The 25,269-nt window shown below is 29.5% G+C and overlaps 1 protein-coding gene across 2 annotated transcripts; it reads left to right on the top strand.

Moving 5' to 3' along the window:
• The first annotated feature begins 5,071 nt into the window (after window positions 1-5,071).
• Window positions 5,072-25,131, top strand: LOC145192983 (uncharacterized). Of its 2 annotated transcripts, none has more exons than XM_090099564.1 (5): window positions 5,072-5,242; window positions 19,312-20,766; window positions 22,556-22,985; window positions 23,155-23,324; window positions 23,946-25,131. In XM_090099564.1, exons 1-5 carry the CDS (start codon window positions 5,240-5,242, stop codon window positions 24,990-24,992), a joined length of 3,105 nt encoding a protein of 1,034 aa, XP_089955690.1. In that variant the 5' UTR covers window positions 5,072-5,239; the 3' UTR covers window positions 24,993-25,131. The 2 variants fall into 2 exon arrangements, with proteins under 2 accessions (XP_089955690.1, XP_089955689.1); XM_090099563.1 differs by lacking the exon at window positions 5,072-5,242 and adding an exon at window positions 18,659-19,199.
• Window positions 25,132-25,269: the final 138 nt, after the last annotated feature.

Below are 25,269 nucleotides of genomic sequence, written 5' to 3' on the forward strand. Positions count from 1 at the left end.
TGTTGATAGTCGAATAAAAAACGTCTTATTTTGTTAAGTTTCAAAAAAAAGTACTTCGTTTTAAGTACATAACATATGCGCGACAACCTGCCAAGCATCAATTCAATAAACTTAAAGTTTATTAAGAAATTTTTTTAAGATTTACAAATCTCAAAAAAAAAAAAATTTCTTCTTCAAAATGTTTAACTTTCATATTTTTAATTTTGATAAAAACTAAATGTTTCGTTGTGATGTAACAAATTTGTTTAAAGAAAGAAAAAAACAGCTTTCAACTTATATGCCTAAATCTTTATCAACGGAGTGTAAATGCTATAAAAAATGTTTGTAAAGGTATTCTCTTATCAAATTCTTCCTCCTGTCGCAGTAGAGAGTGTGGAGAGCAGAGAGTGTGGAGAGCAGAGAGTGTGCAGAATTATTAAGGAACTATTGTCACAGCAAACAACTTCCAGAAGGGAAAAAAAGGTGCAAGAGAATCAAATCAAACTTTGAAGATTTTGGAGATTAGAATTAAAGCTCATAAACGTTGTAAAAAATGAAACAAGTTAAAAAATTTATCATCAAAACATTTTCCAGACGCGGAACTGTGAGCTAACAAACACGGAATTATGAACTAACAGAAAAGATTATTGATTTTTCAAAGTTTTTATTTATAGGGAACGGACGGGCAAGAAGGATTTGTTAATTTTAAAAATAAATAAAAAATAGATATTGTAGTCATACATTTAATTTACTTTTTTTATTACAATGTTTGGACAAAAAATAGTCATATTCAAATTAAAATTTAAAAAAAAAAGAAATCTTCCTCAAATAAAACAAATTTTTCAAGATTTGATTAATAATCATTTTGCTCACATCAGGCGGGTAAAATGAATGCGTGAATCGGGCAAAACGAATAATGATACTTAATCAAAGCAATTGTTGCAAAAATATGATTCTCGGCCGGAATATGAAGAACAAGTTTCATGGATTCACTTTCTTGCAAATATCACACTGAATCCAATCCTCGATTGAAGGGTCTTTATACTTTTCGTTGCAGAAAGTGCAAATGAAATATTATTTTTCTTGTTCTTTGTTTGTAGATGGGCCTCTAGTGGCACATGTTTTTCTAATTCTAATATTTGATGGACCCGGAGTATAAAACAACACTTTCTTTTTTTCGTGTTGCAGTGTGAATCCTTTCTTTGTGCGCCATCTTTCTTGGGTGTACTGGTTAAAATTTCTACTTTTTGCTTTTTCTGTTTGAAGACCGAATTTTTTTTTTGCTTTACCTAAACCGGTATCGGCCGGATTTTTTCTAAAATTCTTGAATCCGGTTTGCAGTCACCTTGATTTTCTTTATTGGCGATATTTGTATGACAAGAATCGGCGACAGAGCTCGATGGTAGGCTTTGAGAAGAAACTGTGTCCGGTGGCAAACAGCGATTGGCTGATATCGATATATATGGCTCAGCCACTGTTTGATTTTGCTTTTCTTTTCTTGTGCTACTGACGTTAGTTTCTAGTAAGATGTTTGCAGCACTTCCTTGATAAAACTCAGACGGTGCAAAATGTTCATCCACAATAATGTGACTATTGAATGGGTATATGCCTCTTGCACGGAATCGGCTGATTGAGTTTGCTGGTGTAGCTTCTTTTAGATACGCTTCCGTAAAAAGTTTTGCAATTCCATACTGATTGATGATTCTGCTTGGATGTTGTTTTTGGAAAGTATTAACTTCGATCTCAGAGTATTTTTTTCTTGGCCCATAAAACTGCAACATCTAAAGGTTGCAATTTGTGTGACGTGTGGGGCGGTATTGACAACAATATGATATTGTTTATCGTTGCAAAATCAAGTGCTTCGTAACTTTTGTGTGATTCATGATTGTGTAGCATTAAAAGTGCTTTATGTTCTTTATTGGGACGCACTTTTTTGCACAAAACATTTGCAGCCAGTCTAAAAACTTGTTTGAGCTAATCCAACCACTGTGCTCTAAAACAAGAGCTTTTCTTCTTCCTCGAGCGTAAAAACAGATTCAAAGAGACCTAGTTTCTTTATAGAAGATCCACTCTTAATGTGTCTGTGCAAAGTTGTATAAGGAATGCCATACATTTTACTTGCTTTTAACGTTGAAGTTTTTTTAGCTTCTTCCATTGCTTTAACTGAGTTTTCCTCAAACCAACGAGCTCGAGTGCTCTTACGCTTATAGTTATACATAATCTGCAACAGATCATTTTTAACTATAAAATGTATGATAACATACCCTGTAAATAAGTAAACATTAAACAAAGATAGCAAAATGGACACTATCCTTTTTACCCAGTTCCGTTATACCCGTCAGCACGTTTTAAAATAACCTCAAAATCAAATAAGCACCGTTTATAAAACACAAAATTTATTTGTTGCGCGTCTGATAACATCAAGTTTTACTAAAAATATTGAAAAACGAATAGGAATTAACACAATAAAACTAACACATGGTACTTACGGTGGTTTTATGACTAATTTCGAAGCAAAATCACTTGCGAGCACGTGTACACTTGAATATTAATCGGCACTGTCGTTTATGCACAGTCCAGCCACCCTTTGAGTGTGGTGCACCCAGTAAAACTGCACTTTTAATTTTCAACCGATTCTGTGGTGAACTAGACCAAGTTTTCTTTATGCCCGACCTATCCTTTTTGCCCGTGCGTCCCCTAGTACTGTAATTGGTTATTTTGCTTGAAGTAAGTGAAAAACGATTTGTTTCGATTTCATCGAAAATAATCTTTTGTATGGAAAGTTAAAAGAAATATGTGAAAGATAATTTAATATTAAATGTAATTGAAAATATAGGCGCAGAAGGATTTTTTTATAACGGTGTAAAAAGTTCTACTTACGCCACACCTTTACGCCACGTCTTTCAAATAAGCAGATGATCAACTATTTTTTCTTGAGTATCGGTAATAAAGTATTTTTGTTGCATTTTGAACATAAAGTATCAGCAGTCTCATGTAGCTGATGCTGCGTTAATCAAATCGAATATATGTTATGCTATTTATACTTGCACTAAACAAAAATAAGAAATAAAATTCTAATTTGCTCATAATACATTATAGGTAAGTTATTTTTCATGACATGCAACCTGTGGAAGCTTTATTTTAAATGACATCAGACGGCCAGGTCTTATTTTTATTTTTGTGCAGTATGAGCCATGTTTGATCGCTTTTTGTATTTTTACAAGAATGTATCGAATATCAAACAAATTTTTTTTAGTGAAATTATTCTTTAGGGTTACGAAAACGTTCTTGTTAACTAATCAAAAGACTAAAAGTTGCTACAGGCCCGTCGAAATAACCACTAGAGCTCTTCCCTCCCCCTCCTTATCTTGACAGGTGTGACTGGCAGATAAACCTAACTTCGCAATTTTGAATAGAACTTGATTGAGCCTTACTTACTTGCATTTGTAAAATATTAAAAGAGTATATTAGAGTTAAACACTTGGATTATTCGAGTCAGGAGTTAGCATACTATTTTTATATAAATTGTTGAAGAAATTCTTTTTCTATCCCAGATTGAAACATTTTTAAAGAAAGAAAAAAATTAATGTTATGAATTATTTCTCAGATCTAAATACAATATTAGGTAAGGTGAGTTGTAATTGGTTTGCAGTAGGAATAGTTAGACAACTATTATTCTACTCTTTCAACATTCACATTTTCTTCGTTTGAAACACTTCATAGTTATTCCAAATCATATACTCATATATTCTTTACAAATAGCAATGATGCACCATCATGTTCTTTTCAAAAATAAATTCCTAACACCTATGGAACTCTCACCCAAAAAATGTCTACTTATCTTTGAACCATTCCCAACAAAGTCTCTCAACAGTATTTTAAATCCAACTAAAATTGGTCTCTTTCTCTTAAAATTCTCATCATATTTCTCTTTTCCTCATAATTTTCATCAAAAACTCTTTAAACCCTTCTTTTTCTGCACTGGATATGTGAACGATCTTTAACAATTTTTCTTTAATTCTAAGCCTCGATTACTAATAATAAAAAACTAGTTTAAACTAGTTTTTGAAAATCCTTGGCCTTCTTCAACAAGATACTGTCAACCAAATCCAATTTCTAAAAGAGACTTCAAAAATTTCACGAAACGTAAGAACTTTTACAGTTTAAAACAAGGATAACAAATTTTTGTCACATAGCGATTTTCACCATAATTGACATTTATAGTAACTTGTAATCAGAAAGACATCTTCTCAAATATATTACATGCAGCATAGCCATCCGAAATCAATAGCATCGAGGTTTGTCAGAGTAGACCTGTTAATGCGTATAATTTAGGCCTTGCTGAAGATAGGTTCAGCATTTTAACTGCGTTTCTTGATAAATAATATTTCTTGGTAAATGATATTTTTTTGCGAAAACTCGAAAGTATTAAAAATGTTCCCGCCAAATTTAGCAAACTTATCTAGTTAGTTAGAGCTAAATAGATAAATTCATTTTTGTTAAGGTGTTTACAATGTTACTTTGCGAACAGGTTCAATTATTTTTATTTCACTTTTGTGGGTAATAAGAATAGGATGATTGTTTTGACGAAAGTCGAATGCTTAAAATTTAGAACAAAAGCTCTGCGGAGAAGATTTATGTTCTTCACTGTTACGGATAAACCCAAGGTTCCTTGACAACAAAATATCCATGTAAATCATAAAAGACAGGATTTGTGTAAAGCGTTTAATTTTATACAGATATGCGTATTGTTCGTATTGCTCTAATTACTTTGCCATAATACAACTATTTCTATTTTATTAAAGTATTAAGATATTAAATCTCAGTAAACAATAGTTTATATACCATTTAACATAAGTTCAATAAAATCACTAAATCAAAAAAGTACTTTTTTTTCAGAGCTTAAATTTTAGTTTGGAAATTTTATTTATTAATGTTTAGAATAATGATTAGTATATGAATTATGAAAGTTCTAATAACTAGCTTATTAATTAGTTGATTTATTATATATTTAGCTGATTTGTCAACCAAATATTATTTATTAATAGTTTTTCTCAAACAATGATTTAAAAAAAAACAATTCCTTTTTTTTTTTAGCTGGTGAAGTACAAAAAAAAACAACAACAAATGATAACATATGGTTAAACTAAAAATTCATTTACAATGATAAGAAGCTTGATTGAAAATACTGATTCAATTAATGAATTTGTTTGAATTCAATATCTCTTTCATTGGTGTTATAGTTTAATGCACTCATATAATGGTGAGTTAAAAGTCTTTTTACTAATTTTATGATTAGGTGTACTAAAATACGCATAAAGTATGAATCATTTTATATATAACATATTGTTACAACATTAAATTATTGGTCAGTATTTTTTTCAAAAGAAACTGCTAGTGTGTATATATATATATATATATATATATATATATATATATATATATATATATATATATATATATATATATATATATATATATAAATTAACTTAGTTTTGTTTAATATTTAAATAAAATTTGTTTAAGCCTAATTTTGCTCATCTGTTTAGTTTAATCCACTTCATCATACATTATGACTGCATTTTTATTGGTATTTTCAGTGTCTTTGATGTGTATATTTTGCTTATTTTGCATAGAATTTAAAAGCAGCAGATAACATAGTTTAGAAGAGCAATCTTAAATCTTTTATTGATAATGAAAATTGTTTCTCATGCAAGATTTACATCATAATCCAACGACTTTCTAAAATATAACATACTTAGTACCTTAATTGATTTAGCAAGTAATTCAAGCTTAACAAATGGAATTGATGTAATGTCAGAATTCCTTTATCTAAAATGGTCACCAATGCTGGGCTGAAAATCATCTCAAAATAAAAAAAACTATAGAAATTGAAAAGAAATGTTTGAAAATCATTGTAAGTTATACATGGCACCTCAATTCTGTAGTTTCCCTTAATTTACTGGATTCCAATATATAGAAGAAAAGAAGAATGTATGTCCTGAACTTAGAAAAAAAATACACAAAAAAAGGAAAAAAGTTGATTTCAACACGCAATCTGAATCAATAAAAAAAAGTTTTTTTTGAAGAAGGAAAAAGTCTTTCTAAGTTGAACATTTTGAAAAAAAAATTTTCCTGATTTATTAAACTTTTTTTATTTCACTTATTAGATTACAAAAATATTACATTATTAAAATTGGATTAACAACTAGACTTTATAATGGACAATCAATGGATACAATCAATTTTACAAAAGAGAAATCAGGATCATCACATTTTGATGATCCTGATCATGTGAAACCACCTTGCTTTTTGTAGAATTTAATGACATTCCAAAATCCTGTCATAAAAATTCCAAATCATGCTACAATATATGGATAAACCTCATAAACTTTCTGTAATAATGAGTTCCTATTTCATCCACTGTATTCCTTTTGATCTTCTCGTTCTGCAGTTTGACAACTTTTAGTTTAATTACAGGTTTAAAATTATTCCAATAAAATAAATGACGTTAAAATTAGTTCTATTAATTTTTACATCCTTTACATTGTAACAAAGAAGAAAAATAACATTTAACATAATAAAAAAAAAAAGAATTAATGGTTACATCAATTTAATCTGCAAAAAACTTGATTATAAATTTTTTGTATGGTTCTTATGTAAAAAAAAATAACACAAGTAAAGTTTGGCGATGTTATTTTTTTATAAGTAGGGATTGCTGCTGTTGTCTAAATATTTATATATTAAAAATTAACAAATAACTATAATATTTCATTTTTATCTTTACAATTAGCTATAACATTTCATTAACCATATTTGAGTACTACAAGGGAAAAACCACAGTTGTCTAATTTTACAAATTTTGGTGTTTGAGTCCCTTTCATCCTACATGGGTGTTTACCTATTACTTCTGGCAATATACAAGCAAGAAATCACCATTGCCAGAAAAAATTGAGGTGCTTAAAAATAGGTTACGTTGAAATAACAAGCACAAAAAATGGCTGTCCTCAATGTTTACAGAGGATCAGTTACAGTTGTTCAGGTTATTTCTTTACAGTCAAATGAAAATCAGCAAAAGCAGAATTTTTCCATCAATTTTATAAATATCATATATAGAGATAACAGATCTTCTCAAATTGATGTGTATCTCAGTAGAATCATATATAGAGATATACACACTGTGGCAGAAGACTGTGTTTACAATACAAAATTCCTGCTACAGATTATTTAAAACTTACCCATAATAACTATTCCTACTGCAAACCAATTACAACTCACCTTACCTAATATTGTATTTAGATCTGGGAAATAATTCGTAACATTAATTTTTTTCTTTTCTTAAAAATTTTTCAATCTGGGAAAAAGAAAGGTAATAATAAAATAATTGAGTAAATTGTTACTTTTACTTTCTATAATAATTTATTTCCCTTCATCATAAAAGCAGATCACATGATTTTTCTGCTGTAGAATTATTTACAGGTTGATTCTCACATGTAAAAAACAAGGCAACCAGATTATACCTTTCAGAGAACTTTTCTAAAATCTATATTATGTTCAATAAGAATCATTGTAATAATAAATGCTATATGAAAGCTATTGTGGTTTTTTCATTTGCAAATTTAACATTTTCTTTGGATATTCAAGAAAGATGCTGTTTGTGACAAAATAAAGCAAAAGATTAAATGGGTAGATATGCCTGTCTGATGAGTCTGGTTGTACAAACCTATTATTAAGCCAAAGGAATGAGTTCAGTGTTTCACTTGAGTTCCACCAGAGGAAACCTGAAGTGTTCTTGCAGAGAAAAAAATCTGTACAATTAAAAGCACAATGCTCTAATGACTGTGAGGCAATCTGCTTTGATTTCTAAAAACTTTGTCATGCTCAAACATTTTAACACAGGATGTGTTCTATTCCAGACAACTATTATTCTACTCTTTCAACATTCACATCTTTTCATCCCAAAAAGTTTATTTGTATTGCTATGATAAAATTATGGGCAAGAAAGGGTTGAATGATATGTACTCAATGCTCTGGGAATATTTTACAAATTATCTGCCTCATAAAGTGAAACTGTATTGGGTTTCTTGTACTATATAGTTCACAAGAAGGTGGTACAAGAAATGCAGTTAATAGTGTCACTGTCATTTCCAGCTTAAGGACATTCCTACATGAGTTGTGATAGATATAAAGCCAATGTGAAATAAAAGTTTCTAGAAGGAACACCAGTGGACTGAAGGAATGCTCTGTAGACCTCATGCCAAACTAAAGCCAAGTATTATCATCAATGTCTTATTAATACTATTGTATGGCTCTGTTTTGGTCACATAATTCTTAAATTCACACAATTTCTGAAGCCAAATATTTGGTAGTCTGTCCTTTTCAAACCTGCTAACTCAAAAAAATTCAAATCATAAAAAGTTATCCTCACCTTATCAAGTATTGGGACAGTTGTTATTGAGTCAGAATGAGCAGAATCTTAAAAGACTGACAAAAAAAACTGTGGTTAAACAATGTGTTAGAAAAGATAAAAATGTATTAAAAAAAGTAGTTGAAGTGAGTATTATTGAAAAGAAAAATAGCAGATGACCAAAATAGTTGTCTCGGCTATAAATTAGTAAAATGACCATATATTGTGTAACTTAAGGATAACACCTATATATTAGGGATTGAATTTTAAATTTAAAAAATTTAGAACCAAATGCTTAAGTTTCAATATAAAGTTCCATTTTTTTCAAAAATATTAAAAGCTTTCAACTTTGGATCTTCCCTTGTAGTTTTCATTTGTTCAAGATATTTCTAGAAATGCCTAATATCTAAATATAAATCAAATAAAATCAAAACATATACTAATATCTAAATATAAAATCAATATATAAATCAAAACTTAAATCATAATTTATATAGTCATTTAAAGCACCATCAACGTCACTAAGTGATTTATTTATATGAATTATATAAAAATAATAAATTTTGGTCAGTATTTTTTGGACTACTAACAATAGAAACTAATTCTGTTCTTTGTTACTGGTATGAAGCTAATTATACTTATCCATTAGAACTGCACCACACTCGATATGTCATTAGTTATATTTATATGCACTACACTTGCTTTTGTGGGGTTGTGTAATTTTTTTTCCCCATCTTTCCACAGTTTTGTCCATAATAGCTGACAAAAATTCAGTAGTTTCAAAAAATCTGCATGTATTTTGTGAAACAAAACTCTCAAGTTGATAATTTTTTGAATCAGTTTTTCATCAACAACTCGGTTTAATGGATGTTCATCTCTAGGAGTTGCCATGACCCTTTTAGACTTGATTTTAACTATGATTTTGTGGTCAAAGAAAGCGAATGCAACAAACTCTGTCTTGATGGAGAAAAAGCTTTAAACTGAGCCTTCACATAAATTTGAATTGCAAAACTGAAAATATCTCAAAGACCTTTTTCTTTTTTCTTTGTTAGTTTTAATTGACTGCGAGATTTTAATATCATGCATGAAATTTGTCATCTGCCTAGCTCTGTGAAGTCCAGCAGATAGCCTGAAGTAAACTTCATGTAAAGGAACTCTTTTTAGATAAACAATAATCAGCTCCAAGAGTTCATTGTATTCATTTTATGGTTGGAACTGAAAAATTCGTCTTCTTTTCTTTGATCCATTTTTTTTTTATATAAATGTTCTTGTCATCTTAATTACTCTGTTTAGTTAGACCTTTGTGAATATTTCCCATTTCGAATCTTGAGCACTCTCCACTGAGCTATTAAAGAATCATTATCCTCCTGTACCCTTATCAGATTTAAAGCATCTGCATGAGCAATATTAAAGATATCTTCTAACTTTGCTTTCCGTTTATCTTATTTTTATAGCTTTTTTTTTTTTTTTTTTTTTTTTTTATAGAAAATGACAAGGGTTTTGAAAGGTTTGTTAATCAACTTCCTTAAAATAGAATAACATAGCCAGTTTCTCTTTCTAAGCTTAGTAGTACTGAGCAACAAAACATTTAGACAACAAGGCAGACTTAATTTTCTGGTTGTAGTGTGAGCACAGAACCAATCCTGTGAATGCTACTAATAGAGATACCATGGTGGCTATTGGAAAGCATTAGATTTTATTCATAGTGTGGATAACTGAAGATGATATTGTTTTTATTTTAAAGTAATCTTTTAAAAATTACACTCAAATAAAAAAATAAATAAATAAATAAAAAAAGATTTAACATAAGCTAAAGATAAATTGATAAAGCAAAAAACTTTCTTATTTTAACTTAATATAATGATTATTACCAGGAATCAACCAAATTCATGGGAAAAAAAAAATATGCCACTATCTTATTAAGACTTCTTAACAAAAATGTGGCATTTTGTTGCTGTACTTTTTGTATTTTTCTTTTTCCGTGAATTTGGTTGGTTCCTAATTATTACAATTAACTTCGTTTATCATTATTCCATCTATTTTAATAATATCACCAGTTTTATTACTACCTAAACAATCCCAAACCATGATACTACCTTCATCATGTTTTACAGTTGGCACCACTCACTGTTTCATTATCTGTTCACCAACTTTTCTTTGAACAAATAATCTTCCTTTATACCAAAATTTTGATACCTCGACTTGTTAGACCAAAATCTTTTTTTCTTAAATTTGAGGCCAAAAAAGTGGATTCTTTATGACTATTTTAACACTATGCCCTGCTTCCATCAAGTGCCTCTTCAACTGTTGTCAAATATAATGGATCTTCTTGAGAATTATTCATAATATATGTAATTTCAGGGACAGTTAATAGTTTGTTTTTTTACTAGCAATTATCCTGTCTGTCTTGTTTGTTTCCTGTTGACTACACTTCTAATTTCTTCCTTCTTTTTTATAATATTTCATAACGTTGAAGTGGAAATTTATTCTTTTTGCAATTTGTTTTGTTAAATTTCTTTTGTCACAATGTAAATATTGCTAATCTTGTTTCAACTGATGGTTTAAAGAATATGTTTAGGTAAAAGAAATCATTAACACCCACTGGAGATAATATAGATGTATAAAACTACAATTTTTTTCCACATTTTTTAATATAAACCCATATTTATATCATCATGATTTACCAAACCTAGCTGAATGCTGTCCTATATAAGTTGTTTTGGCTATTCTGAATAGAATGGTATGTGCAATAGTCTGGTAAGCAAAAAATCTTGATGATGTTTGCAATATGAAAACCGCGCCTCAAGAAAATTGATTTTGATCTCGTAAAATGACTTCCCGAAACGGTACATCTTCATATAGGAAAAATCAAGAGAAACGGTACGAATATACAAATAGATTGAGATTTAATATAGCAAAGAAGAAAATTCTTTAAATTTTATTTGTGTTGCTGGCAAAAACTCAAAAGAGTTATGCCATTTTGAACTTTTCATTTAAATTTTAATGATCACATGTCATTTTATGATAGGAATTTATGAGAGAGGATTAAAAAGAAGGAAAGCTTTGGAAATTAAAACTCAGTAAAGCAGATTTCCATAACTATTGTTACTAGAAAATTGGGAAAAATAAGTTAAGGAAATGATAAACTGTTCTTACATTATTATATTTTATTATAACTTATATTATTATAATTTATTTTGTACTTTTTTGTCAGTAAATAGTTAAGTTAAAAGATACAATTTTTAAAATCATTTTGCTTAATGATTCAATTAAATGAATAAATATTAAAAAAATAAATAGATAAAATAAACTGTTATTGAAGGATTTCTTCAATCAAAATAATCATTATAAAGCTATATTTCCGGGTTTAAAATATTAAACTCGGAAATTGCTTAAATTTCATCAAGGTAGTATCACCATAAAAGTTTTCATGTCTGATTACACCTAATAATGATCGAATGTTTTATATGTTTTATGTGTTTGTGACAATTTTCGAATGAAAATTGAAAAAAAAATAAATAAATAAATAACTTTGTGATAAAGATACAAAAAGCAATTGTGTAAGATATATCGGCAGCAGCACCAGTTCTGATGCCATATGTATAAATTTTTTTTGAAATATATATTGTTTTTTTTAGTTTTAAGATGCATAATTATCTCAGGAATGAATTATTATCTCACGAAGAGCTATTAGAATGCAGTGCACAATCAAAGTGATATAAATTTGAGTTGTAGATGTATAGTTCTCAGTCTTGTTATTGGTTTTATGTAATATAAAGAATAGAAGTTAAGTCAGATGATAGTGTTTCTTCAACGTGCCTTTTTAATATTGACCAATATTGACTTACAATGTTCTTTAAAAAGTTTTCAAAACTTGGGCGTATAATAAGTAAATAAATGAAATTAAATCTTAAATGTGCGGGCGCTAAAAATCGCTTTTTTTCTCGCCCAATTCATCTGCACCTTTTAAAGGGTGTGTGTCAGAAAAAAAGTCACAGTTAAGTTGCAGTACACATCCTTTCCCTTATCCTTGGCAACCACGGGCATATAAAATATCATTTATTGACAAGTAGAGAAAATCAAAATGCAGTAAAAGAAAGTTTGAAACAGTGCTTTAAAATTATTGCGTTCGACCCAAAAGCTTTATACAAACTTGGATTTAGAAATATGTAGTGGATTTGGTTTATGATCCTTTAAACCAAATCCACTGCATATTTGCCAAGTATCCAAGTATGCATTTGGTATTTACATTGCTTACGGCTCATCCCATGTCAAACAATTTTTTTTTTTTTTTAAAAAAATGCAATTCTTAAAAAAACATTTCATTCATTTTTTAAATCAACAAGGCTAAAAATATGAGGAATTACCATAATTTCTGCTCCTAACTTTATGTGCTTTCAAAGTTATGGCTAGTTAAAATTTAGCGTGATTCCATAAAATACGCCATTATAAATTATCTTTTTTTCTGACTTTTCTTAATTCGAGTCTAAGATTAATATCCTAGATATTTTCAACAGCGGGAAAACTCACTTTTAGGCCTTACGAATAATAGTTTAAAATTAATTCCAAATTAGTAAAAACCCAAGTGACTTAAAATCAAAAAAACGAAGTGCGAGTTATTTAGATTTTAACTTAAAAGAACTTATTGAAATGACTAATAAAAATGCTACTTTTTATTTACGAAGAAAGCGCATTTAAGATACTAAGAAAGCATTGGGATTCGTTTTTTCCGTCAATAAATTAAACTAACTAATAAAAAATAGACCTCCTATAGCTAAAGTTAAAAAAAAAAAAAGGATTCTTATTAAAATAGAACTTTTTGTACGTTTAAAACGGCGAAAGTCTTTAGTGTGACTAATATATTAATACCTACATAAACTTTTTCGAAAATTTAATTTTTAACTTTGCCTTAAAAATGATTTTAAATTCAATTTTTCTCAAGGCTGATATAGAAGTTTGCCGTTGTTTTTTTTAAATATCAACACATTTTTAAATAAGAGACATTATTTTCCTCGTTTCGAAATCTTGCACGTCATAATAAATCTTCTTGCTCAAGAATGTTAACATTGAAGTGTTTCAAACCAAATAATGGTTTAAAATGTCGATTTATGACATTCAAGTACTCCTCGTGCAAAGTCGCAAAACTCATCTTTAAAAACCATTTTTAATGGAATAAATACACACGATGAAGTATGTTTTAAAATTGAATACTGCAGCATTCAATCGGATTACATTTTTGGTTTTTAAGAGATCATTAAAAAAATACTGAATTTAAATAATCATGTGAAATAAATAACACTTTATGAAAAGGTGCAATAAAGTTAGTCAAGATGTAAATTTTTAAAAAACGCCACCAAAAAGAAAACAAGTATTGTTGCTTTTCCTTCATTAAAATAAAAGATCTTTAAAACCTTTAAGATACATAAGAGAATTATAAAATCAAATATGACATGTTTTGGCGATTTCCAGGTTAAATCATGAACCACATTGATTTTTGGACTCGAATTTGGGAAATTTTCAGATATGTCAATTAAAAGGGAAGCAAAAATGTAAGAAATCCGCTTTAGGGAGCTGCATGCCCCATTTGAGATGGAATTAGTATTACAATCGTAATGCTTAAACAATCGATGTTTATTAAACACATCTTGTTCGTTCAGACTTTAAAAAAGTCTAATATTCGCCTTAAATGTTAAAAAATGGTAAAACGTTTGAAAAATGTCTCTGGTTTTGCCATGTTTTCTGTTGCAACAAAATAACTTCTACAGGGCATCAGTCAACCAGTGTTATCATAAAATAAATTCTACAAGGCATCAGTCAGCAATGCACCAAGAAATTTTTTACTATAAGGAATCTTTTAAAAATTGAATTGTTTCTCGAATTAATTTCTGAATTATTTTAAAAGATTTGTTGTTATTTCTTTGTTAATAAAGGTGGCTTAAGTTTACAGTTTCTAGCTTGTATATTTAACCCTTTCATTTGAATATTATTTTAATGTAAATATTAAGCTTATTTTTGGCAACCCTTACACTTTACATTTAGGCATTACCGGCGTTTATCTTTTTTTAAATGTTAAAATTCTTGTGATGATGTCAAAGACAATATTTGCTTTCTTGCATTTTGATAACAAGCGTCAGATTTGGTGTAATTTTATTAAAGACAGACGTGACTCGAGAACCTTTTTTTTTAGTTTGTTTATGATAAGGTTCATCTTACACTGTGAGAGTTACGCGTTTTATGATAAGGTTCATCTTACACTGTGAGAGTTACGCGTTTTATGAGTTTGATTTTGAGAATTAGTTCTAGACTTTCTTCGAAGGATCTTGTAAAATGAGTTTATGGAGATTACGTCACATGAAATCAAGTGAAATATAATAAATTACCCTATAAAATTCTTTTAATCACGTAAAATATTCAAGATATATGGTTGATACATAATACTTTTGTAGCTTATCTGCACTTTGTATACGATAATTACGCTGCAACTATCACTAAAATAAGTTTTATATAATCGAACTAAAAGATATTCAAACATTTTTAATTCCCTCGTGAGTTGGTCTTTTTTTAAATTAGTTTTCTAAAACAATAAAATTGTAAATATTGTAAGGAATGCAAACTCGACAATCTTTAAAGCTTTTGCATGAAAAGTTTTTACCAAATAAATATGAGCAATTGACTGACAAGTATGAGTTTGGTAACAAGTTGTGTTAAGATATTTTATAAGACCTGACGCAGCATTAAACAGCATTTGTCGTTTAATGCTGCGTTTAATGCTAAACGACAATTGTCGCTTAATGCTGCGTCAGGTCTCATAAAATACCTTAACACAAGTCGTTTTTTCACAACAGAAATTCCTGAATTGTTATCATTTCGAAGAAAAGGAATTTTGTCGTTTTCCCGCCCGGTTTTACCTTAAAAAAAAGCGTGCCTCTTCTAGTCTGTGTAATTATCCAAAATTATATTTCGGAATTAATATTTTAGGATCAATACGTTGCTTAGCCGGAAATCCTGTAATCAGCACTAGGACTTTAATTTTGTTTAAATTAATTATTTATGTATTTTTTTTTTTCGAGCGAGTAAAATGAATTTAAAAATATAAGTCTTACTTGCTTAACCCAAAGTGAGCGTTTAATTTAAACGATAGATTTCCCATTTAAAAAGTAAAAATAAATAAATAGGAGATCTTAGTTAATGCACGCTGTAATATATTGAGGTGATGAAAAGTACGAGGTGATAATTCATCTTCTCAGGTTATGAAGTTTTGTTGTGCATTTTCTATTTTCATTAACTTATTTAAACTTGTAAATAATAAACTTGAAATGAAAAAAAAAGCCACTTTTGTTAATGGAGAGTTATTAAACTAGCATTAATTGTCAATGGCATTCATACATTAAAATTTGTTATTTTGTGATTGGTTAAATTTATTTACAAAAATTACATTTACGATGGTTATTCGTTTGAGTAAAGTGTTTGAAATGGAATTCACGTGAAACAAAAGTAACGTTTCGTGTAAGCTAAATTATCAAATCATTATCATCATTATTAATATAATGGAACTATGTCCAATACAGTAAATACACTAAAGGTGACCAATATTGGAGCTATATATATTAAGAATGTCACACACACACACGCACACACACACACACACACACACACACACACACACACACACACACACATATATATATATATATATATGACATTCTTAATGTCTATTAGACCTAGTTGTATTATTCAAGCGCTAAGAGCACTTGATTAAATTTGATTAGACTTGATTAGACTTTATTAGACTGCAGCCGAATACCATGAAAACCTCTTCAGAAACTATTGCTTTGTTCAATTTAGAAAAACATGCTTTATTAGTTTTGCACTCTTAATTATTTTCTTATTTAAATATTGAAAAAGATATACTTTTATATTATTTAATTAAATTAAATTTGCGGTTGATTGCCACACTTAGAACGAAAAGTGAATCCTCATTCATTGATTTTCGTAATTGCTTTATTTAATTGCGCTAATACTTCCAATAAACTTTCCTCGCTCCGTAGTGAAGATCATTAAGATTAAAATTGATAGCAACGTTAATTTGCGCCGATGAAAACATCGCCAGTTTTTTATATTGTTTATTAAGCGCGTATTCTTTTCAATAACAGCCGACGCATCATAACAAAAAAAGTTATTGGATTCGAAGCTACTTATCTTTATTATTTTTATAGAGTGCGTAAGAGGAATTTTTTCCCCTTTAAACTGTCGGATAACACGGATTACTTATATTTAAACCATAAAAAAAATTCTAAAATATAAATTTGAAGTTAAGTTAAATAACATTCAGCTTCGTCAAGTTCACTCGTTTAAATAAAAATTAATTTTAACTGTATTGGATCACTTTTCAATCTCAATTTTATATCGCTCCAAATGCAATTTTTATTTCGAAGCCTTTATAAAACTCATAAACGCAATGTTTTTAATATTAGTTGACGTCTTTTTTTATGTGTATATAAAAGAAACTTGCTGATCAAACTCGTCATATAACCGTAAGATTCAAATAACTAGACGTTAAAATTAAGTGCGAAGCAAGTAGGTCTCGTTTAACAACGCAATCTTCAGCTCGACTTTATCTAAAGGCCGCTAGTTTATTTAATTTCCCTAAGAATTCATGACAAAAGGAGTTATTTCAATGTGGATTAATAAACATACTTAAGTTTCCTTTTGCCATTATATCGACATTCCAATAACTTCAAAGAGTTGCACACTGAACGTTTCGTAAATTACAGTGGTGTTTAAAAGTTTATTTACGAAGTTTGCGAAACTTGAGATTTTGTTAATTTTTAACTTTTTCTACATTAAAATGATAGAGATTTTATTTTGGTGTTTATGTTAAAAGAACGTTTGCGTCATTCGAAATAGGTTTCAAATATTATTGGCATTAGCTCTGTGTTTATTTCTTTTCAATAGCTTCTTAACAAGCTTTTTTATGCATTGATTTACTACTACAAAATAGACATGAATTCAAGATGTCAATAATTCATGACAAGGACTTTTTTCAAAATTTTATTTCTCTAAATTTTGTCACTAAAGTTTGCTGTATGTCTCCGTACGGCATTGTTTTCTTTTTCTATTATAGTGGTATGAAACAGTAAGTTTTGATATCCTTCGTCTTTTGAATAATTTAGGCAAACATAAGTTTACGTTTGTAAGTGAAACTATTACCCCCCAGCAAGTTTAGTTTTTTTTTTTTTTTTTATTGTTATACATTTGAAAAAGACGTTCTGTCGAGTGTCAGATACACTCATAAAGTAATTATAATGACAACCATTACTAAGTGACAGTTTTGGATATTTCGTTGAATAATATTTATTTTTATAAAGAGTTATTGATGTCAGCGGACTGTAAAAATGCATATTTACACATGTGTGATTTAAAAGTACTCAACTCTATATCAATTTGTTTATTCGCGACTGAGTACCGTTGTTAAAATTTTGTTTGAGTCTCTCTATTTATGTAAGCTAGTCATTGTTGTTGATCGAACTTAGTTTTGAAGAATTTGAATAGGTTTACAGTGAACTTATGAAACAATGTTTTAATTTAAAAATGGTTTAGTTTTAGTGTTGCTAAACTCGAATTAGTGTTTCTCATTAACATTAAGAGATTTGTTGTATATATACTGTTACTAAATATCTGTTGCGACGCGCTATATATATATATATATATATATATATATATATATATATATATATATATATATATATATGTATGTATGTATGTATGTATGTATGTATGTATGTATGTATGTATGTATGTATGTATGTATGTATGTATGTATGTATGTATGTATGTATGTATGTATGTATGTATGTATGTATGTATATATATGTATGTATGTATATATATATATATATATGTATGTATATATTTGTATGTATATATATGCATATATTTGTATGCATATATATATGCATATATTTGTATATATATATATAAATATAAATAAAAAAATATGCATATATTTGTATATATATATATATATATATATAAATATAAATTTTTATATATATGTGTAAATATTTATGTATATGTATGTATATATATGTGCATATATATGTGTGTGTATATAAATACACATACATACGCACATGCATAAGTACAAACATACATGCATACATACATACTTTTATATATATTTTAATATATATATATATATATATGTATACTTTTATGTTAATATAGATGCATTCATTTATATTCATGATAATATATAATGTAAAGTTAATAGCTTTTTATTATAAAAGATATCTGAGCTTTTAATATCTGACTTTACAAGTGGATTGGTCGGTTTCTATCTCTGTTAAACAGATAAATTCACTCAAGTATGACAACTGAAAATCACATGTCGTTAAGACAAAGTAAAGTTTACACAAATACGTCTACGTATTTTTTTCAAAATAAGATTTTTATATATGTGCTTATGTTTTTTGTTCTATCAAGTTTTACGATTTTTTGAGGGGGTTAAGGGGAGGGGGATTAAAACCGTTATTTTATATACAACATTTTGCTCTTGAAAATCAAATAGTAATAAATAGAGTAAGCAAGCATGGGTTGGAACACACTAAAACGCATGAAGAGCAAAGAAAAAGACAAGAATTATATAATAAAAAATGATTCCCAACTAATGAACGGTAATCAAATCAATACTGAAACACTAAAAGTGAAGAATAATTCTAATATTATAACAACTTGTAATAGCACTCTTAACAGCCCGGCGAGCAAGAGCAACAGCTCGTCTTGCGAGGTTATTGAGGATAAACTGATTCAGGTTTGTAAATACGCAGAGAGTTGGGAAAATGTTGCTTGTTTTATTTTAATCCAAAGAGTGAGTTTTATTTTATAAACTTTTAATTGAAAAATATTTTTTCATTTATTTTCAGACTCTTTTAGCTAAAGCGTTGTATGATAACTTTGCGGACGCACCGGATGAACTTAGTTTTCGAAAAGGGGATATTGTTACTGTAATTGAGCAAGATGTAGATGGGTTGTTAGGATGGTGGCTGTGTTTACTGCACGGAAGGCAAGGTATTGTGCCCGGTAATCGACTGCAAGTGATTCCTCCGATGGAACTGGATAAGTTTGAGAAATCTTCACGAAAAAGAGGCTCGTACGAAACTGACGAGTCTTCTGACAGTGCAGATCTTCTTGAAAATGGCAGTCATAGTTACGATGTTTTACCAAATCCTGTAAAATCCAACCCAGCAACACTTACCATCAAAGATATGTTTCATATCCCTTTAAAAAAAGAAAATTTAAACAGTGAATCATTTTATGCAAAACCGATCGAAGAAGCAAAGAATCTAAAGGAAATATACGATGTGCCCACAAATCAGCAAGAATTTTATGATGTTCCAAAATTAAATAACAAAGAAAAACCTTTTACAGAAAATCAGTCTCTTATTTCAAAAGTAACGAGTAAAGGGGCTTTTGAATCCCCCAAAAGTGTCTCTCTTGCTTCAAACGGAAGCAAAAAATTAACGGACGAACTTTATGACGTCCCTAATTGTGGACTAAAGACTGTGTCGAACAAGCATGACGCTTTTTTAAACAAAAAAGATCCTTTGAAAGTTTTAAAAGCTGAAGAAAAATCAAAAATTGGTCTTGATATCACCACCTTGATGGACGAGATATATGATTCCCCTTTTAGTTCAGATAGTAACAGTGGTACAATAAAACGCTCACCTAAAAATAGCAACCATACAACTCCGCGCAACAGTAGGCATAGCCAAGAATTAGTTACTGATTATAAGTTTTCAAAATTCGGTGAAGAGGATATTTATAATAATACTTCATCGAAATATGAAGGATCCCAATTTAGTACGCCAAAAAATTGTACCACTACTATTACCAAAGTATTTGAAGAAGTATATGATGTTCCTTTAACAAGGAACGCTAATCGTGCTGCTGCTGGCTCAGATGTTCTTTTACCGAAGTCGAGTCATACAGATATTGACGTGTACGACGTCCCATCTAAAGATTGTTCTAATTCTTGTATAAATGACAGTTTTGCGGGTGAAATTTATGATATTCCAAGATCTACAGAAGAGCTCTACGATACTCCTTCGTCAAGAAATCACGGCCAAAAAGAAAGTTCGCAAGAGCTCTATGACGTACCTTATAGCAACAAGCAAATCAAAGAAAATACAGAAACATACAATGTTCCCACGCAACGCAATATCAACCAAACAATGAACGACTCAGCTTATGCATCACACTATAGAGGTCGGCGAAACAACACCGGGAACCTTATCTTATCAGATATGTCTGAAGACGATTACGTGGATTATCATGATATCTGGAGCAACGAGCCGCCTAAAGATCTCGCACAAGATCATGTGAGTGCTCTTTTAACGTCAATATCATTAAAAAAAAAATTTATACTTCAAATTTTCAACTTTTTACATAGTTTTGTTTTATTTTTATAGTTTGTTATTACTTCATTGAGTTTAAAAAAGTGTTACAAAAGTTTCTCCTTTTTTTCTCTTGTTGCTTATTTGATTTACTTTTATGGATGTTTAGACCAAAAAACTTAGAGAAAAAATTCAACAAATTTTTTATGCTGATTTTTCAGCTTTTTAAAATTCGTAGTTCCATTTTAAATTCATTTAAAATTTTTCTTTAACACTCTACTATTTTATTTGGTGTAACATTTTTTTAGTTCAAATAAAAATTAAGTAAGGCCATTAAAGACATACTAAAGATTACTTTTAAATTGTTATTTGTGAAATTAAAGTTTCATGATTTCAGTAAGATTTTGCTCATCACTTACTATCGATTGTATATATCGATTGTATGTATCGATTGTATATATCGATTGTATGTATCAATCGTATGTATCGATTGTAGGAAGTAATTCAGCATTATCATTTTGTTAAATATTTTTTCTCCGAGGTATGAACTTCTTTTTTCTTATGCCCCTAAATATTGCAATCAAATACCACTTTCGTTTATAAATATTGTAATGAAATACCACTTTCGTTTATAAATATTGTAATGAAATACCACTTTCGTTTATTAACATGGTCAAAAAAACTTAGAGAAACAATATGGCCAAAAGATTAGAGAAACAATAAAAATCAACCACGTTGACGATATCCTAATCCGGATTTGGATATCGTTGATCATACATAGCAAATCTAAATGACAATAATTAAGTAAATAAGATTAAAGAAGTAGTAAAGATTGACAAATAATAATGGCCAGTAAAAGCAATTTTTTTGAAACCAAGTTTAAAACCAAGTTTTTTGAAACCAAGTTTAAAAAAACATGCTTCCACTTAACCTGTGTGAGTGCAACGAACTTATCAAGTTTTTGTTTATAAAGTTCCAGGGTTTCTGTTTAAGGTAATTAAAATGTTCACAAATCATCGGCCTCCGGAGCTTTTATACTAAAGCCCAGATCTCCTCGTTTGTTGGACATCTTGGAGGTGTTTAATAAATCTTTTTTAAAATAAATTTTTTTTTTAGATTAAACGTGTTAATTTTTCAGGATTTTTATAAAATTATTTTTAAAAAACCTGTGAAACGTTTCTCTCATTTTATTTCGCATATTTCAAACACCGGATTCGAATAAGAAACAAGATTTATCGAGGTTTTCGGTTTTAAGTCGTGTTATTTCATTCTATGATTTATAACATCATAACATCTTTTTTTGTTTTTTTTGTTTGTTTGTTTTTTTAACATTTAGGCTGCATAAAATTTACAACAAGGAATCGTTTGTAATTTTATCGAGATTTTTAACTAAATTAATATAAGATGGTTTCAACGAATCTTAAAACTACTTTGCGTTCTCTTTTTCATATAAGAAACTATTTTGATTAGATTTTTACGGGACCTATTACCCAACTTTAATTTTTCTTTTTTTTGTTTGTTTGTCTAATCTGTCTGTTCATAAACATCGCTGATCTGTTATTTAAAAGGCTTTTCGTTGCACTAGTTAATAATTATCAGTGGAGAAAAAATTTCAGTGGGGGAAACGAAATGAACTTTCAGAACGAAGCGAACTTAACTACTTTACGTATTCAAAATTCGAAAAACAACTCCTACAAAAACAAAACGAAATTCGAAAAACAACTCCTGCATCCGTTAAAAGTCATTTTTTATTTACTCTTTTACTTTTTTTTAGATTCTGCCTTCTTCGTCGTCTCAAGGCAGGGTTAACAGCAACAGCAGCAGTAGCAGCGGAGATCATAAAAAATCTTTACTTGATCAAATCAATTTTGAAGCCGTTAAAGAGTTGGATATATCATTATCAGAAGCTCTTGAACGTCTTAGCAAGCTCCATTTAGCAGTTGATACGTGTGTTCAGGCACTTTTATCATTTTGCGTTACTAACTGGCTAGACATATCATTGCTTCAAAATACTATCGGCGCAATACGCGACCTTTCTGGGAAATTAAAAACAGCATTACGCTTGTTAACGGAGTTTGGCCTCGGTACTTTGGTTAACACAACACGCTGTGTAAATGGAGAGGTATTGATGGATTCTCTAATTACGGACGTAGAGTCGCTATTGGAATCGTACTACAAGATCAAAATTTGTATTTTGCATTTAGGTTTGTAATAAATGATAATTTAATTTGTAATTTTGAACAGTGCATACATTAGTAGCATACATTTACATCAATAGCATACATTTTAATAACTTATTGTTATCAATAATAACTTTATTCAGTAAAAATTTTTAATTGGGTTGATTGTGTATATATAAAAAAAATATTTTAGACGGCCAAAACTGGTCCATTCCTAAAAGTCGGTCAAGTGTAACTGATAAATTCTTCGCAACTTTAAATGCAATAATGATCCTATCGCAACGAATACCTGACCAGTGTCGGTTATTTACTTTGGCCGTACAAAAAAATGCTGCGGAGTTTTTTCTTCCTGATCCTGTGCAGGTGAATTTTAAATTCTTTTTTACCTTTTAAGTTAACCTTTTAGTTCTAATAAATAATAATTTTAATAACTAATAATAATTTTAAGTAACTAATAAATAATAATTTTAAGTAACTCATTAATTAAATACTTAATGCGATAAGTTTGATTCACGAATCATTAAAGATTCCTCAAACAGTGGATGATGGGTCCTAACTGCAATGGTTCTCAATATGATGTTCCTAATATATATAATAATAATGCATATAATATTTTCTTATTCATAGATTCTGTAAAATATTCGATTATTTTTACTAATTTCTGCTCTTCTGGCTATCATTTAAACGAATCTCTGGTTTTTTTGTATCGATTTTTTAGTATTTTTTTCTATATCTGTTTTTTAGCTTTTATAATTTTCTTAACTTCCTTAATTAGTTTTTGTTTCTTGTTCATGTTTCTACTTATCTTTTATTTGACAGGATGAACATGTCTTCGTGCGTGCGTCTGCGTGTGACACTTTTCCAGTGTCACACGCAAATGTTTTGAAAAACACTTTTCCTAATCACTGTTTAAATTCTTTCTTGCTTACATTTAACTTTAGTTACAAAAATTTTAAGTTCTATTTAACTAACGTATTTAATTAGGTTACTCCAGCACCGGACACAAACAGTTCTGGCATTAAATCGTATCACATTAATGAAAATAATATGTCTACCGAATCGTTAAAGAAAGAGCTGGCAGATCGTAGGCAGCATGCAAAAGATAATATACAATTAGCTCCTCGTATTCCTCCAAAACCAACATTACCTTCCGAACGCCGCTCAATGGCTGGAACTATTGAACCTCCAGAATCTCCACGTGTTCTGAATGTAGGTTCACGTATAGTAGGGCATGTCGAGAGGCTTGTTACAGACTATGTCCCTGACAATATGAAATATAAGAAATATGCCTCCGATCCAACTACTCCTTATAAAGATGGCCAAAAGACAATATGGGGAGGAAGTTGTCCAATGCTTATTGATCGAAACTCAGCCGCACCCCTTCGGGGAGCGGAATCAGCATCAAGCTGCTCATCATTAGCGACGAGCGTTATTGAGGAGGAAACGATTGAAATAAAACAAACGAACAGCGAAAAAATTAATAAAAACTTTCTTTCAGATTCATATATAATATCGCCCGGATTAACTCCTTTACATCAGCGCTCTATATCTGTACCTCAAGACAATAAAATTAAAAATATATTTAACTTTGATGAAAAAGGGCAAAACTTTACTTTATCGTCGTTGGACCATCGAGACATCGAAGCTTTAGAATTTTTTTGTCGGCAAGTCGAATCACAAGTGATGCTCCTGCGGGAATCAATGAAAAACTTGACAGAATCTGTAGAGAATCGCGAAGAACCTGCAATATTCGTATCACACTCAAAGTTTGTAATACTTACCGCCCATAAAGTAGTTCATAGTGGTCAAGAGATTTCAGAGCGGCTTGTTAATCAGCTTATCAAAAGCAAACTGAAAGAAGGTACTGCTCATCTGACATTATGTATACGTGGAGTAGTTGCTGCCACTAAAACAGCTGCCTTAGAATTCCCAGAGCCGTCCGCTATGATGGAAATGATCAGCTCTGTACTAGCTATTGGTGATGCTGTAAGAATTCTACACAGCGAATGCCGCAGGGCTTTAGATAGTTAGAATTGATTATAAGTAAAGTGAAACACAATAAGAAAAGGTTCATCAAAAATATGATAAGTTTTTCGGTTAAACAGATAATTGGTTAATGTTAAAAAATAAGATTTTTAAATTATTTTTTTATAAAAATTTTCTATTTTCAGTGGTTGTTTTATATTTATTCCGCGCGATGACATCACTTATAATTGACGCATTTTCAATTTTATATGAATTTCAATTGGTGCGTGCATAAAAATGGTTTACGTCATTCAGAAAATATTTTAGTATCACGTAACATTGA

This window comes from Hydra viridissima, unplaced genomic scaffold, assembly GCF_058129835.1.
Source record: "Hydra viridissima isolate aposymbiotic clone 2 unplaced genomic scaffold, HvirCarnegie_v1 scaffold_10, whole genome shotgun sequence".
Classification (NCBI taxonomy): Eukaryota; Metazoa; Cnidaria; class Hydrozoa; order Anthoathecata; family Hydridae; genus Hydra; species Hydra viridissima.